Raw genomic sequence first — 15,441 nt, forward strand, 5'->3', positions numbered from 1 at the left:
TCACACTCTAGCCAAGCCAGGTCTGGCCACCCCCCCCCCCAGTTCCCGCTCCAGCCCAATATGGTCAGACTTACTGTTGCTGGGAAGCGTCCGACTGCCACTGATGCTGTTGGCTGGGGGTGGAGAGAGAGACCGCACTGAGATGGTGTCCTCCTCTTGGGAGCAGCCTGCCTGGATTGCTCGGAGGTAGCTGTGGCTCCGGGAGCGAAAGTAACTGGGAAGAGGCAGGTCCAGGACTTCTACAGTGGCCGATTCTGCTTCACTGTAGGCTGATTCGCACATCCCCTCATATTGGTCGTTCAGCTCTGGTTCCCTCTCCTGCAAGAACAAAGCTGGTCATTCTCCTGCCGAAAGAACTTCCCAGATATGATCTCATGGGTTCCCCTCCTTTTTCGCTTGAATGCATTTATTGTGTTGGTAAAATGTATGAATTTATAAGTGAGTATGGGGAATGAAGTGGTTGAAGGCTCTTTTCTTCAATTCAGAAATGGGGAACATGTGGCCCTCTAGATGTTGGTGGACAACATCTTCCATTATCCCTGGCCATTGGGCCCTGCCAGCAGGAGCCAGTGGGAGTTATTGTCCAACAAGATCTGCAGAGCCATAAGTTTGACACAGGTCCATTTTTTCTTGACTTCAAAGCAGGAGAAGCACAACTTGTAGCCGAGATAGTGACACAGGCCACCACCTCTGCTGCATTCTTGTTTGTGAGGTGCTTGTCTGTACCTGTGCTTTGGCATTGCCCACCAGGCAGCAGAAGAGCCAAGAGGTTCACCAAGCCTCTGATGGGTCACCACCATACATTGCTTCTGGGTTGTACTCAAGCTGGGCAAGGATGCTGTGATACTAGTTCAATGGTGATATAAAGTTATTTGAGATCCTCAAAGGGTGGGGACATGGAATCTCTGCGAATGAGGATGTTACAATGCCCAAGTAACCTCATGGAGAAAGAACCCAAAAGCGTATTAATCACTCTGTGATGTTCAACAACTCATAAACTTCCACTTATGCCCCCAAATCTAATAATCTATTCCCAGGTCATGTTTATAATTGGGAATAACTAATTCTATTCATTTCACCAAAGCCTATCCTATTTACATCCAGTTCTAGGCTAAAAGCTTCTTCTCAGATTATGCAGAGGAACACAGCATGTTTTCCATCCTATTCCAGCTGTTCCTACATAGCATTTGTCCTAAAGCCCTTCCAATATGATGCTGATGCTTTCTCATGTTTGTTAATAAAGCCCAGTTTTCGCCACTAACCTTGGTGTGGCTGATACCAGTTGAACAAGATATCCATATATTTAAACCTTCGTAGGGAATCAATGCACAACAAACAACAATTTAAACTGAAGCAGTAAGGGCCACTTGTTTTCTTAACCTAACCCAGTTTATTTTTTGTCCTCTTTCCTGATCCCTCCATACATGGCATAAATCTTGGGTTCCTTCTCTGATTTCCAAAGGTATCCTTCATATCTACTGATTTTGAGCCAGGTCAGACCTTGTCACAGGAAGATTTAGCTTGAGCCTCACTTCAGCACTGAAACAACAGGGAACATCTGCCTCCACCAATCCACCTCGGAATAAGATGAAGACTCTCTGCTACTTCACCCAGCTCATCCCAGTTTCTCTTACCTCATCTCAACAGGCAGCCCAACCTCAAATATTGTGCAATGGTCTCTAAAAGGCAGGACAACTATTCAAAAAGTTTGATGCCCAGTGAGCACGTTAAAGTGCAGGGGAAGAATCCTGCCTGGGACTTTGGAGAGCTGATGCCAGCCACTGCAGCAGCCAGTGTTTAGATAGCTGGATCCGTGGCCTGAATGTATAAGGTAACTTCATTTGTGCATGTAAGGGGCAGTAGAAGATTTGTCAGATGACGGTACCTGCTCTCCTTGTGTAAATATCTGTGGGATAAATGAGGGTTGTCCAAACATCTGGAAGAAAGAGTTGGAGAAGATTAAAGCGTGAGGGATGGGGATTTCACTGCTTCTGTACAGAAGCACTCAACAGGAATCACAGAGTGACAGTGGTGACCATGTAACAGTTTTGGTCCATGACATCCAAACCAAAGGCTCACGAGGAGGCTAACCAAGCACAGTGAAACAAAAATCAACACAACCAAAACAAACAAAAAGATCAGCCCCTGGTTACAGTGAACACTTTGACAAAAACTAATTTTAATATAAGGGTGATCAGCCAACCTTTCACAGTACAGCAAAAGCCTACTCTCCAGCTGCCATGAATAACACAAAATCTTGAAGTCCAAATAATAGGAATGGTCTGGGAACTGGAAAAGAGGTACAGAGCTCTACAATATTGGTAAAGGTAAAGGGACCCCTGACCATTAGGTCCAGTCGTGACCGACTCTGGGGTTGCGCGCTCATCTTGCATTATTGGCCGAGGGAGCCGGCGTATAGCTTCCAGGTCATGTGGCCAGCATGACAAAGCCACTTCTGGCAAACCAGAGCAGCACATGGAAACGCCGTTTACCTTCCCGCTGTAGCAGTTCCTATTTATCTACTTGCACTTTGACGTGCTTTCGAACTGCTAGGTTGGCAGGAGTACAATATTGGTACTTAGTTGGCAGTACAATATTGGTACTTAGTTTCTATTGCCCAGTCTGAGTCTTTACAGATCTCAGCATTCTAGATGCTCTTCTAACAAGATCATTCAAAAAATCATGAGCACAATTCCTACACCCAGAATTGCTGTGTTTGTATGTTGATTAGTTCTTCTCACCACCAAATAGACTGGTCCTCATCAAGCTACCACTGATACTAGTATTTTCAATTTAATCTACTAGGACACACATAGTGCAGGTATTATATTGATTGCTTTGTCAGACCCTTACCACCACATTATGAAGATCTAGTCAAGAAACAGCAAAACACCTGAATCCATTGTAGGCAAGATGCTCCTTTATCATAGCTATGATACCCTGTTTAATGATAAACAGGGCTCCTCACCTGAGTTATTTGTCTCAGCAAGGAGCACACTCCCCAACAGACTGGTTGCTGACAACACATTACATTTCTCTCATTCTTTTCCTTTCCATTCTACCGGCCATTCAGATCTGTATACCGGTAGAGTTAACCTACAAGTCTGTGGAGAATGATTATGCTAGTAAAGCATAATCTAAGTAGAAGAGCTTGGATTCAGAATTCTTAATAAAAGGCCTGCGCCTGTGTATATTTACTTTGGATGAACTTCTGCTGAGTTCAGTGGGACTTATTCCCAAAGACGTTTGCGTAGGGTTGGAGCCTTAGATGGGGTTGTACATACCACCTGGACTCAGCAGGAATAGCTAACTCTTAAGACTAGGTGCATGTGGCAGTTACTCTTCATTAAAATGGAATTGATGAAGTAGATTCCAGAACTTCTCGTTTCCCTCATGCTGGAAAAAAATATAGGAAATGTATTCGGAACAAAGGAAGTTCCTTTGCAATTTTCTTGGTGCTAAATTAATCAGATTGTGATAGGAAAATACACCCATTCTCATTTTTTCTTGTTGTGGAAAAACGGCCACATAAGCCATTTCTAAGTGCTTGCTAGAGAGATAACACCATTCAGAAATGAAAGCAGTTTGTGCATATGGTAGGAAATGAAAACCTTTTGAAAATTCAAAAATTAACATTTGGTTTAAAACGACAATCTAAGAACCTGCTTGCTTAAAATGGCAAAGGTTAATGTTAGTATTTTGTATAGATGCCTATCTCCTATCATATGCATATCCATTTTCATGTAATTTGGGTTTAAATGGCTCATGAGTAATTGTATTTCCTTCTTTCTCTTCAGGCATTAGCAGTATCACTAGGATGCAGCTTCTTTATGGAAAGCCCTGAAGAAATAAAATCTCACAGATTCCCTCACAGCAGGGATAAAATTCACAACGTTTCAACCACAGCAGAAACACATGACCATGAGCAAAATTTGAGGGCTGGGCTCATGCCGTAATGGTAGACTGACTCAGTGGTCAATTGTATCAATAGAGAATCATGTCATAGTGATCTCCTTTCAACAATGCTGGCAGATTTCAAACAAAAAAACCCCCACAAAACACTACTACAATTGTGAATCAGGGTTGGCTCTGGGTTTGAGAGGGTGGGCCTATGGATGGTATTCAACTACTTAGAGTAGACCCATTGAAATTAATGAATTGTAAATTAGTTATGTTTGTTAACTTCAGTGGGTGTACTATGAGTAGGGTTACCATTCAATGCCACCCTATGCTTTCGATATGCTTGTGCATTTTAATTACAGCACCCTGTTTTTGCTCTGGCTGTAAATTGCTGTGTGTATGTGTGTGTGGGGGTGATACAGAAATGTAACAAACCCAAACCTTTCTGCTACCTGAGCCTTAGAAGGATAATGTGCTTGCTACTCTTAAAGGAATGACTAAGGGAAGTAGTAATTTAGAGAAATGAGTTTGACGTTGTTGATTTGCAACATCCAACACACGGTTGCTGATTGTTTCTTACTGGACAAATATAATATAGCCTCTTTCCTGAGGATCTCAAACAGCTTCACAAAGTATTTTTTTTATAAAGGGGGAGACACCAGACAAATGGAAGGTACAGACAAATATCACAAAAGCAAATATTGTGCCCGTATTTGAATCTCACATGTGATCCATCCCTTGTGGTACAGAGTCAATGCTGGTCTTCCACTAAAATGTAATAATAACTTCTGCTTGGTGATGTGTTTACTCAGTATACATGAACACAGGATTTTGATGTCATTCTTGGTCATGTGAAGGTTTTGACCAGCTGGCTAAACCCACTTTTCAAAGACTTCACATACATACACACACACCAGACACAAAAGAAGACAAGGCTCCTGTGCTTTGAAGAGCTGCCTAGAAGAGGGATATCTGCTCCCCCCAGCACCTGCTGGGACCCCCCCCCTTCTACACAACTATGAAAGGTGCAGGCCCCTCTTTTTCACTTAATCACCCCAGTCACTCTTTCAACATGTGTTCAAGTAGTATAAGGCTAATCGCCATGCCACAAGATCCAGCCCTTGGTGCTAATGATTCTAGAACAGCTAAAGAGTGTGTGGGATAGCCCTTTGTGTGTGAAAGAAAGATGTGCAGCATGTATGCATGTGTGTGAGAGATGTGGGTGTAGTGTTCATGCAAGTGTGTGAGGGAGTGTGGAGTAGCGCCATCCACTGCCAGCTTTGACCTCACCTACTTTAGTTTTGTTCCCACGCGGACAAATTCAGGAAGTTACCTGAAATATACTCGGAGTCGAGAATGAATTTCATGCTCTTTATTTGGCTTGTACCAGTAGTAGCAATAGAAGTAGAGGAAGAGAAGAATGGCTCTTTCCCCAAAATGTCTGCTTATATACATTCTTTACACAATGGGCCTTGCGTGATTGGCTACTTCAGGGCTGCACCTGTGGGTCAATTAGCTTGCGGATTGACTTCTGCCAGCAGCCTGATTGGCTGCTCCTGCAGGCCAATCTGGTTGCTGATTCACTTCCACCTGGAGCTGGATTTGGTGGCTCCTGCAGACCAATCAGCAGTACATAACATTACCATATGTCAACCAGTGGCTGTTAGCTGCAGGGAACCTCCGGCTTCAAGTGCCAGTTGCTGGGGGACAAGCAAACAGAAGGTGAGGGTTGTCACCTCCATACCTTGCTGGCTTCTTGGAGGCATCAGCTTGTCCATTGTCTGATCCTAGACACTAGATTAGATAGATCTTTATTCTGATCCAGCAAGGTTCATCTTATCATCCTATATACTAATAGTGAACTGATTCTCTCTGTGTAATCCTTATGCAGGCCAAACAGCACCATCCACACAAACACACACGTAATAGCCAGCTTGCGGAAACACCAAGGTTTGCAGAAGAAGCAGGGGGAACCCTAAAGGAAAGGGAAGGATCCCAAAACAACCCAATGAGGACTGAGTATGCTCAGTGGTCACAGAATGCTGAATATTTATTGGGAAAGATAGTCAGTAATAATAATAATAATAATAATAATAATAATAATAATAATAATAAATAATAATAATATGTATAAACAACACATATTGCCTTTGAACCTCTTCTGAGATATTTGTGCTCAAGTACTGTTTTTACAGCAATCGGAAGCAGAAGAGATTGACTTCACATTCTAGTCAATGTGGGTTCATATTTGAATTACAAATGTGGGAATCACAAAATTTGTTTTGAGCTGCAATGTGAGCAAATTAAAGCCACCTCCCCCATCTTACTGCTCCTTCCCCACTCTCAGGCTGGCCCTCCTTGGTGCTGTGAACTGCTGGCTCTTACCTGGTTGATGCAACTGGACTCATTAAGGTTGTCTGCGATCTGGTTGTATTCTTCCTCCCAGCTTGGGAACTTTGGAGGCAAAAGGATCTCCACCGAATCAAGGCGGTCCAGACTCCTGTGGAATGAGGACAGAGAGTCTGAGATGATGATCACATGAACACCAGGAGAGACAAAATCAGTTGTGGATCTTGGTGACAACCAGGTATTCCCAGAGCTCCCTGCACACTGCAGATTTGTCAGAGTTACCAACTAATGCATCTCAAGCCTTGCCTAACGCAAATCATCCTCTGCTCTACTTAACACTAGGCTGTTTTAGAAGACATGGAAGCAAAAACAAATAGAGCATTTAAAGATTAATCAATACACTTCAGCCATGTGACATTAGGAAGGCACCCTCCCAAATCAGCCATCTAGGCCCTTCCGGCATGACCATTTTTGGTGCTATAAATACACATTTGTTGCAGACAGTCTGTAGGCAGATAGTCCCCCCCCCTTTTTTTGCTTGGTTATTGTAGTGTCCAGGCACTCAGAGTGCAATATTTAGGACAGTAAATCACTATGTATAATACAGTTGTGCAGGTCTATTAGAGGTTGTAATTAGTAATCAGCTCCTCCTCTTTCAACATATGGATGTTGTTGGTGAATGGTTTTGCTTTGTTTACCATTTCCCCTCAGATCTGCTCTTTTTTCATTGTCCTGCCCTTGTGCAAGAACAAGCATGTTGTCAAATGTTTAAAGGGGAACAAACAGCAGCACGGCCAATTAGCCAGAAGCAAGGCTATCCTTCCAGGATGTACCAACAGCATATTGTGCTACTGTCACCTAAACTCTTGGTTATGGAAATAAATCACACAATGGATTAAATGTACTTATGGAACCTGTGGGGGGGATTTTCTTCTGAAGCAAATAGCAGTGTCAAAGGAGCAATTTTGATCAGGACTGCAGCATGAGAGACAATAGTTAATCCCCCCCTTCTCATCTCCCAATGCCAGTGGCTGCTACTGGTATTTTTTTTTTAAGGAGGCTGGTGCATTAAGGCAATTGGGGGCAATATCCCACCAATTTCAGCTTGCCCATGGCCAGTCTCCACTTTCCTGCCTTCTTTTTTACAGCCAGTCAGAGGGTGGCGCTGTCTGCCACTGGCTCTGGCTCCAGTAAGTACCCATGGCCACCAGTCGTTGCTAAATACACATTTAACACTGCATCTTGCTTGGCCCTCAGTTGTCACAAGGAAAGGCTTACAAGAACAGACACACAAACTAGGCAGAAGAAGCAGCACAAAATGGCCACTGGGTGACAGCCACGCTCCACATACAGCCAGAGCACACCACATACATTGCTTGTACTTGTCAGTGCTGAAGAATGAAGCTCCAGGGGAGCTCTTGCTCTCTCAAACTCATTTTTGCTAAGCACATCTCCAAGACTCTAACAGGCTGCATTTAAAACAAAACTCATTGTCGTTGCTAGAAAACTGATAGCTGAGCAAATAATGGCAGGGCCGTAGCTTGGTGGTGCAGTGCATGCTCCAACTGCAGACAGTCTCAACTTCTGTCCCGAGCCTTTCCATGCAGGTGTGGGAAAGACTGTAACTATTTATTTACTTGCATTGGTATGCTTTGAAATTCTGGAGAGTGCTGCTAGTCACTGCCCATTGTTCCCCAACCTACTGCCCTCCTGATATTTTGGGTTATAGCAGGGCCAAGAGTCAGAGATGACAGTTCAGAACATTCTGAAGGCACCAGGCTGGGGAAGGGGATTTTGGGATATATAGACCAATGACCCATCTCTTTGCAAGGCCGATTTATGACAATTGTTCACTACCTAATAAGTGTGCTTAGGACTGAAGTGTTTACATTATTATTGTTATTATTATTAGTGTGATCCTAAACACATGTGGCACTGTGGTCTAAAACCACTGAGCCTCTTGGGTTTGCCGATCAGAAGGTTGGCGGTTCGAATCTGCGCGACAGAGTGAGCTCCCGTTGCTCTGTCCCAGCTTCTGTCAACCTAGCAGTTCGAAAGCATACCAATGCAAGTAAATAAATAGTTACAGCTGTGGCGGGAAGGTAAACAACGTTTCCATATGCTCTGGGTTCCGTCATGGTGTTCTGTTGCACCAGAAGTGGTTTAGTTATGCTGGCCACATGATCTGGAAAGCTGTCTGTGGACAAACGCCGGCTCCCTTGGCCTGAAAGTGAGATGAGTGCTGCAATCCCATAGTCGACTTTGACTGGACTTAACTATCCAGGGGTCCTTTACCTTTACCTATCATTATTAGTGTGATCCTAAACATGTTTATCCAGAAGTATTTTATTTATTTAGTATTGGCCTATTTGCCCAATCCTCTAGGTCAGGCATCCCCAAACTGCGGCCCTCCAGATGTTTTGGCCTACAACTCCCATGATGCCTAGCTAACAGGACCAGTGGTCAGGGATGATGGGAATTGTAGTCCAAAAATATCTGGAGGGACGAATTTTGGGGATGCCTGCTCTAGGTGATACACGACACAAATCAAGCAATCAAATAAACTATTAAATTGGAAGAAATAAAATCAACACACACACACACACCACAAAGAGAGAGAGAGAGAGAGAGAGGGTGGGGAGTGGGGGAGAGACAATAATCCCATGTGACAAAAATAGAATGCCATGGTCACAGTAGAGACTAAACTAATAATATGAGATTTAAGAGATAATAATAATAATAATAATAATAATAATAATAATAATAATAATAATAATACAGTGTTTAAAAAGCCAGGGTGAACTTAAAGGTTTCTGCTTATGCCCAGGTACTTGTGTATTGGATTGCAACTACGGTATAAACACATTGTATATGTCATTGCCAGATCTAACTCAGTCAATCTACCATTGTTCTTTTCAAGGAAGCTTTTTGACTCCTTAGGCTTTTGAAACCAAAAGGAAAAAAAGGATTGAATGGCCAGAATTATTGGCTTTTTTGTGAATGGCAGGACTCTTATGCGCACACAGACCTCCATACATGTAGGTGTTGCCCTATCAATTTAGAACTGATAGCTATAGAATTGATACCTTTATCAATTGATACCTTTATCAGTACCATTAGTCAAAGTGAGCCGGAAAAGTTTTAGGAAAGGCCAGGGCAACCAAAACAAACAAGGGGATGGAGTGACTACCCTGTGAGGAAAGGCTGCAGCATCTGAGATGTTTCAGATTGGAGAAGAGGCAAGGGCTCATCCAGACCTCCCTTGGTGCTGTGATTTCCAGGCATGGGTCTGAGTGGTTCTTCTTTAGTCCCTGCCACTTTCCCTTGGAATACCCACTGTTTTCCGCTGAATCTGAACAAACATAAATCCACTGAAAACCCACCTGCCGTTCATTCCGATTCAGCAGTAAACAGTGGCTTTTCCTGGGGAAAGTGGAGGGACAAAATAAAAACCACTCAAACTTGTGCCTGGTAATCACGACACAAACAGAATCCGGATGAGCCTTTGAGGTGACATGATAGAAGTTTATCAAATAATACATGGCATGGCGAAGTGGATGGAGAAAAGTTTTTCTTCTTTCCTAACATGGGAACATATGGACATCTGAATGCTGGAAGATTCAGGACAGATAAAATAAAATACTTCTCCATGCAGCACACAGTTAAGCTATGGAACTCATTCCCCCAAGATGCAGTGACGGCCACTGACTTGGATGACTTTAAAAGAGGATTAGACAAATTAATGGAGGAGAAGACTATCAATGGCTACTAACCACAATGGTTATATTCTATCTCCTCTGTCAAAGGAAGCATGCCTCTTAATGCCAGCTGCTAGGAATCAGAAGTGGGGACAGTGCTGTTGTGTTCAGGTCCTGCTTTCAGGCTTCCCAGAGGGATCTGGCTGGCCACTGTGAGAGCAGGATGCTGGACTGGTCAGTCCTTTTCCCTGATCCAGCAGCTTCTTTTTATGTTCTTATGCCCCCCCCAAAGTTGCATTTATCAAAGCCCGTCAGTCTGTGTACATAGAACCTTAAGTACTTTTCTCAATTTAGTTAATGTATTTGTAATTTTATAAACATCCATTCCCACAACAACCTGGGCAACATGGTTCTAAATCCTCTTTGTGCCGGTCTCTTGGCAGCTTGAACTGCGCTTCACAAAACCAGTAGTGTACTTAAAATGCAGAAACAACATTTATTTCTCAGTGGCCAGCAGATGGCACTAGGTCTTGCATTTTTACAAACTAGCAAGACAGGTGACTTCCTTTATTGACCATTTACTAAAGCGATCAACAATTCTGCTGGAGCCTTGGCTACTACATTTTAGCGTATGCAGGTTCTTTTTGAACTGAGATCCCCTCTGCCCTCTCAGGGGTGAATGACTAGGGTACAGACAGGAGAAAGGTGGGAAGGAAAGTGTAGGACTTTAGAGCTCTTCTATTAATCTACATGGAGAATAAAGTGCAGTTGAAGTCACCTTCCAGTCCAACCCTCAATGGGCAGGAAACTGTCAACAAGGGCCAGTTTGCATGAAGGAGATGTTCACAGGGATGCAGGTGAAATAAAACATTGGAAATAGGAGGGGCAATAAAGCTGTCTTAAAGATTACTTATACTAGTCTCCATGCTGACTGCAGGGCATGGAAACTTGTAGAATTCTATATATACGGGTTGTTGGAAACCAAAGGAAGGGAGAGCGCTCTTGTGCTTGAGTCCTGTTTGCCGCCTTTCCACGGGCATCTGGCCTGATCTAGTAGGTTCTTCTTATGTTTTTATGATGCCATTTTACACATTACAGCTGTGCTGGGAATCACCAGCCACATGGAGGCTGTTTCCAGGACCTCCCATGTGGTGAATATAACTTATAGACTGCCTCTCGGTTTGTTTATTTTTGTCTGAGGTCTTGCAATCCCTCCGTCCTAGCAGGGAGCAAGCACACCTCAACATCTTGTTCTAATAATTTTGTGGAAGTTCCACCTCAACATCTTTTGCACCCTCATCCTTCTAATCATGACCAGGAAAATCAGCTGTGAAATGGTGCTCATCTCAGCCCTAGCTTAAGTGTACAAATGCACTTTAATGAAAGGTTCTGCGGGAGCCACTATCAGGTACTAAATATGTGAATGGAACAATATATAATGTGAAAAGCTTGGTCCTTAGGGTTGTGAACAAATGAGTCACAATTCTAGGTCGGCTTCAGAATACAGTGGTACCTCTACTTACAAATTTAATGCGTTCCGAATGCATTAAAGTAGAGGTACCACTGTACTATTCGTGTGATAATACCATTCTATCACCCACCGGTTTCAAATGGCCATATTGTCTCCATCTTCCCTACAGCCCTTTAAGCATTCCTGAGAAGGAAGAAGATGGATGTAGCTCATACTATATTTCATTGATTTGGATTGAATTGTGATAAACCTATATATATATATATATATATATATATATATATATATATAACCCCCAAAACTAATCAAACTCATTACATATGTTAACTGACTCACCAATGCCAGGATTTCTGTACTATCAACAACTGTTTTTGTGAATGAACACCATTAACAATACAATTATCACCGCCTCTGTTCCTTCTGCATTTATTTTCCTCTGAGCCCACTGTTTAATCTCAGCTCTACCCTCCACCATGTGCCTGTAACCCAGTAATAACCCGTCATGCGTCTGACAAACTGAACAGTGAAATCTAGGGATGCCACAATAGATGCCAGTCTTTAAGGCACCTGAGCCATTGCCACCATGCCAAAGATGCAGGTATTCACAGAGCACCAGGTAGCACTGAAATAAGAAGGCAGTACCTGTGGGTGGTGCTCTGCTCGCTCAGTGACTGTTGAGTGGCCTTGAGGTAACTCTGCCTCCGTGCTGCAGTTTTGGGGGATGGCTTGGGGCTGGTTTCCGAGTCTTCGCTGTCATCGTCCCCCATGGCTTTGATATAACTCCCACTCCGCATGCGCCGGCATGGGATTTCATTGTCCTTGTCCCTAGTCAAGGTATTATTCCAGTCTCCCTGAGGCACCTGCAAAAGCAACAGAACACAGACATAGCATTTGGTAAGGAAAGGAAAAAAAGTGGGCGATGGAGGGGCCGTTTGGAGATCTACAGAAGAGCAGGTCATCAACTCATCCAGTCCAGCCTCCTGTACCTATTTAACAGTGACAGGTTCCTGGCGAGCCGGACTGATGCAGGTAGGGAAGCCTTTGTAAACAACATGCATGTTACTACTAATGCTAAATGGAGTATGCACAAAGCAATTCCTTCTTGGTCAGCTTAGGCTGTGAAGCCTGACTTTTAGTCACCTCTTAGCCTATATTATCTGTCTTAACCTTTATAATGCCAGCTGTTAGTTAGTTAATCCTTAGCCTTGGCACGAAGTACTTGAAGTGAAGCATTTTGTGTTTTTGTTTTGACTGATCCTAAAGTCTCTGGTCCGAGATGCAATGACAGAGCTGCCTTTCCTAGCACATGGTCAAGGGGGAGAAAAGGAGTTTTATTTTCCCATCATGTGCTAGCTAGCAAATGCCATCCTTGCTATATGTCCCTGCTGACCTGACCAAAGGCTGATAAGAGACAAAAGCAAAGAGAAGGAAAATGCATTGTTTGAGGGGTTGCAGTTTTCCATCCATTTACCTGGGAACAAAAAATATTGAACTTAGCAGGACTTATATCTGAGTAGACATGTAAAGCATTGTGCTGGAAGTGTCCAAATGATTTTTTCTTTTCTAATGTTTTTCCAGTGCATAATAATGACCTTGTCCTCCCCCCCTGCTTTTAAACAGATTAAGAAGAGTTGTGCTGTATTGGACTAGGCATCCATCTCATCTGGCATGTTAGAAATGCAGAAAGCTGCCCTGCCATCTTTCTTTTTTTAAAAATATTTTTTATTAATTTTTATAGAAACAAGACAAACAAAACACACAAAATAAATTCTGTCCCTTCATTTTCCCTCCACCCCCAAGACCACTTTTGCCACCAGTGATACCCATGGGCATTGGAAAACAAAGGGGTCCTTTTAAAGCTGGGTTTGGCCTCCCCCCTCCCTCCTCCACCCTCATCCCCCCCCTGCCACTGAGAGGACAGAAGCGGAGGATCTCTGAGGTTTGGTTTTTCCCCCAGCTAATTCTTCAACATACCAATTTACTTAACAATAAAACAACAAATAGAAAAATAAAAATAAAAAAGAAAAAACAAGAAAAAAGAAAAAATATAAATTCCCAAATCTTATTTTCTTAACAATTTGTTTGTGGCTTCCTCGATTCTCTTCCTCCTGGTTTCCCTAACTTCTTTAATTGATTATGGCGGATTTTCTATTCTAATTCAAAATCTTATTCTTATCATATTAACTTAGTCCTTCTCCTTCTTCATGCTGCTCCTCCTCCGAGTCCCCTCCTGCCACTAGGGTAACCCGAGGGGCTCAGCACTCTAAAGGTTCCATTTTTGTGTCTGGGTTTCCTTCTACCCCTCCCCCTCTCCTCAGAGCACCCCCTGCCACTGGGTGCAAAGAGTAAAGAGAGGGAGACAGGCAGCTCTCTACCCAAACACCTCTCTAAACACAAAAAATATTAAAAACAAACTCTAAAATATTTCCTCAACCATTCTTCTAATCCCTCCAGAAAACTCCTAACCCTAAACTTTTAAAACACTCTCCTTCCCCCCTCCCAATGTCTTTCCCCCCAATTGGATCAACATTTCCTCTAACAAGCCAAGATTTCAGAAACCGTTATTACCATCCAAAAAAAACCTTTAACTAAAGTTTTCACCCCACACCAGTTCTTTCCCACTTCCAGTTCCAGGCCTTTGTTCCCCCCTCTCCCTGCCTATCCCTTCCTTCACTACCGCCTCTCCACATTTCAGTCCCTCCAGAGTCCTCATTTCCATCAATCTTCACTTCACTTTGCTTCTCCTTGTCGGCCTCGTCTCCTTGTTTAAATCTTTGTTTTTCATCGTCCAACACATATTTTTTTTTGAACCAAATCAGTCTCCAAATTATCATCAAATTGTTGCTCCTCACACACAGTCTCAAAATCAAAATTGTCCTCTAAATCTTGATCTTGCACCTCAATCTCCTTTGCTGTTGGATTCAAATGTTGCCGTTCCTTGTAAATATCTTCCCATATTTGTAGATAGTTCAGCACAGCCTCCTGGAAGGCTCGAGAAAACTTTGTTTTCATACTTCACTTAACCACAGGCAAACAAGAGATAAGGGCCAAAGGGTACTGGAAAATTCCTCTCTACCATGTTGTCGGCTCCATCTTGTCTTTCTATGGCTGCATTCACATGCATTCAACATTTCCCTGAACTGTTAATTTCCACATTATACTGTATTTGAGCTTTCATATGACATACAATGCACTTCCAGAAAACTAATGGAAATTAGTACACGTTTAGTCCTCATTTCAGATATTATTATTATTATTCCAGCAAAATTCCATTTGTAGCTCCCTTAACCTGGAAAATCACTGGAGTAAAGTGATGAAATTTGGGGCAATATACCCACATATGGTTCTTTCACATTGTTGTCATGTGTTAATGGCGGGGGAACAGAAATACACAGGTGCAGAAAGAGTAGGGGAACAATGACATTGCCCAATGGTGTGAATGAAATTTAGCATGACATGCCACAGTTCCGTAACACAACTGATACTGCAGTATGAAAGGAACTTTAGAAAATGGAACAGAAGCACTAGCTTTATAATCAGAAAAAAACTAACACAATATTCCCCACATTTCAATGCACACTCTTTGTCCAACTAGCCCAGTTCACCAAATTCTAACCTCACTGCCTCCATACCCTACCCCTACCCTCTTCCAGTAAGAGGCACAGCTGCAACACTGCCCTCAAATTAAAAGAATGTCCTCTGTAAATCAGGACACACACATAAAACAATGACATTTATTTTTAAAAAGTTCAAAGAAACATAAATATGATTCTTTAAAATCTATTGCAGGGCACATGCCCATCCTGATCACATTGATCACAGATGAAAGTCGTATTCTTATATGATAAGGTTGGGGAACATGTGGCCCTACAGAGGTTGTTGGATGACAACTATCCTTCCTCACCTTGTTGGCTGACTGAGGGGAGCTGGAGCTTAACAGCATCCAAAGGGCCCCAGGCTCCTCACTCTTGACATATGAGATCTGTACAGTCTCAGCACGCAGAAAATATCATAAGGTTGCCT

The 15,441-nt window shown here is 42.9% G+C and overlaps 1 protein-coding gene across 1 annotated transcript in view; it reads right to left on the bottom strand.

The window, feature by feature from the left end:
- LOC148685126 (disks large-associated protein 4-like) overlaps positions 1 to 15,441 on the bottom strand; it is a 187,923-nt gene continuing 172,482 nt past the window's right edge. Inside the window, exons 4-7 of the mRNA XM_088674579.1 lie at positions 12,061 to 12,278; positions 6,286 to 6,400; positions 1,886 to 1,936; positions 1 to 318 (exon numbers count right to left, since the gene is read on the bottom strand). Coding sequence (XP_088530705.1) covers positions 1 to 318; positions 1,886 to 1,936; positions 6,286 to 6,400; positions 12,061 to 12,278 — 702 coding nt within the window. The remainder of the gene's footprint in view (positions 319 to 1,885; positions 1,937 to 6,285; positions 6,401 to 12,060; positions 12,279 to 15,441) is intronic.

Source organism: Zootoca vivipara, chromosome 7, assembly GCF_965207765.1.
Source record: "Zootoca vivipara chromosome 7, rZooViv2.hap1.1, whole genome shotgun sequence".
NCBI lineage: Eukaryota > Metazoa > Chordata > Lepidosauria > Squamata > Lacertidae > Zootoca > Zootoca vivipara.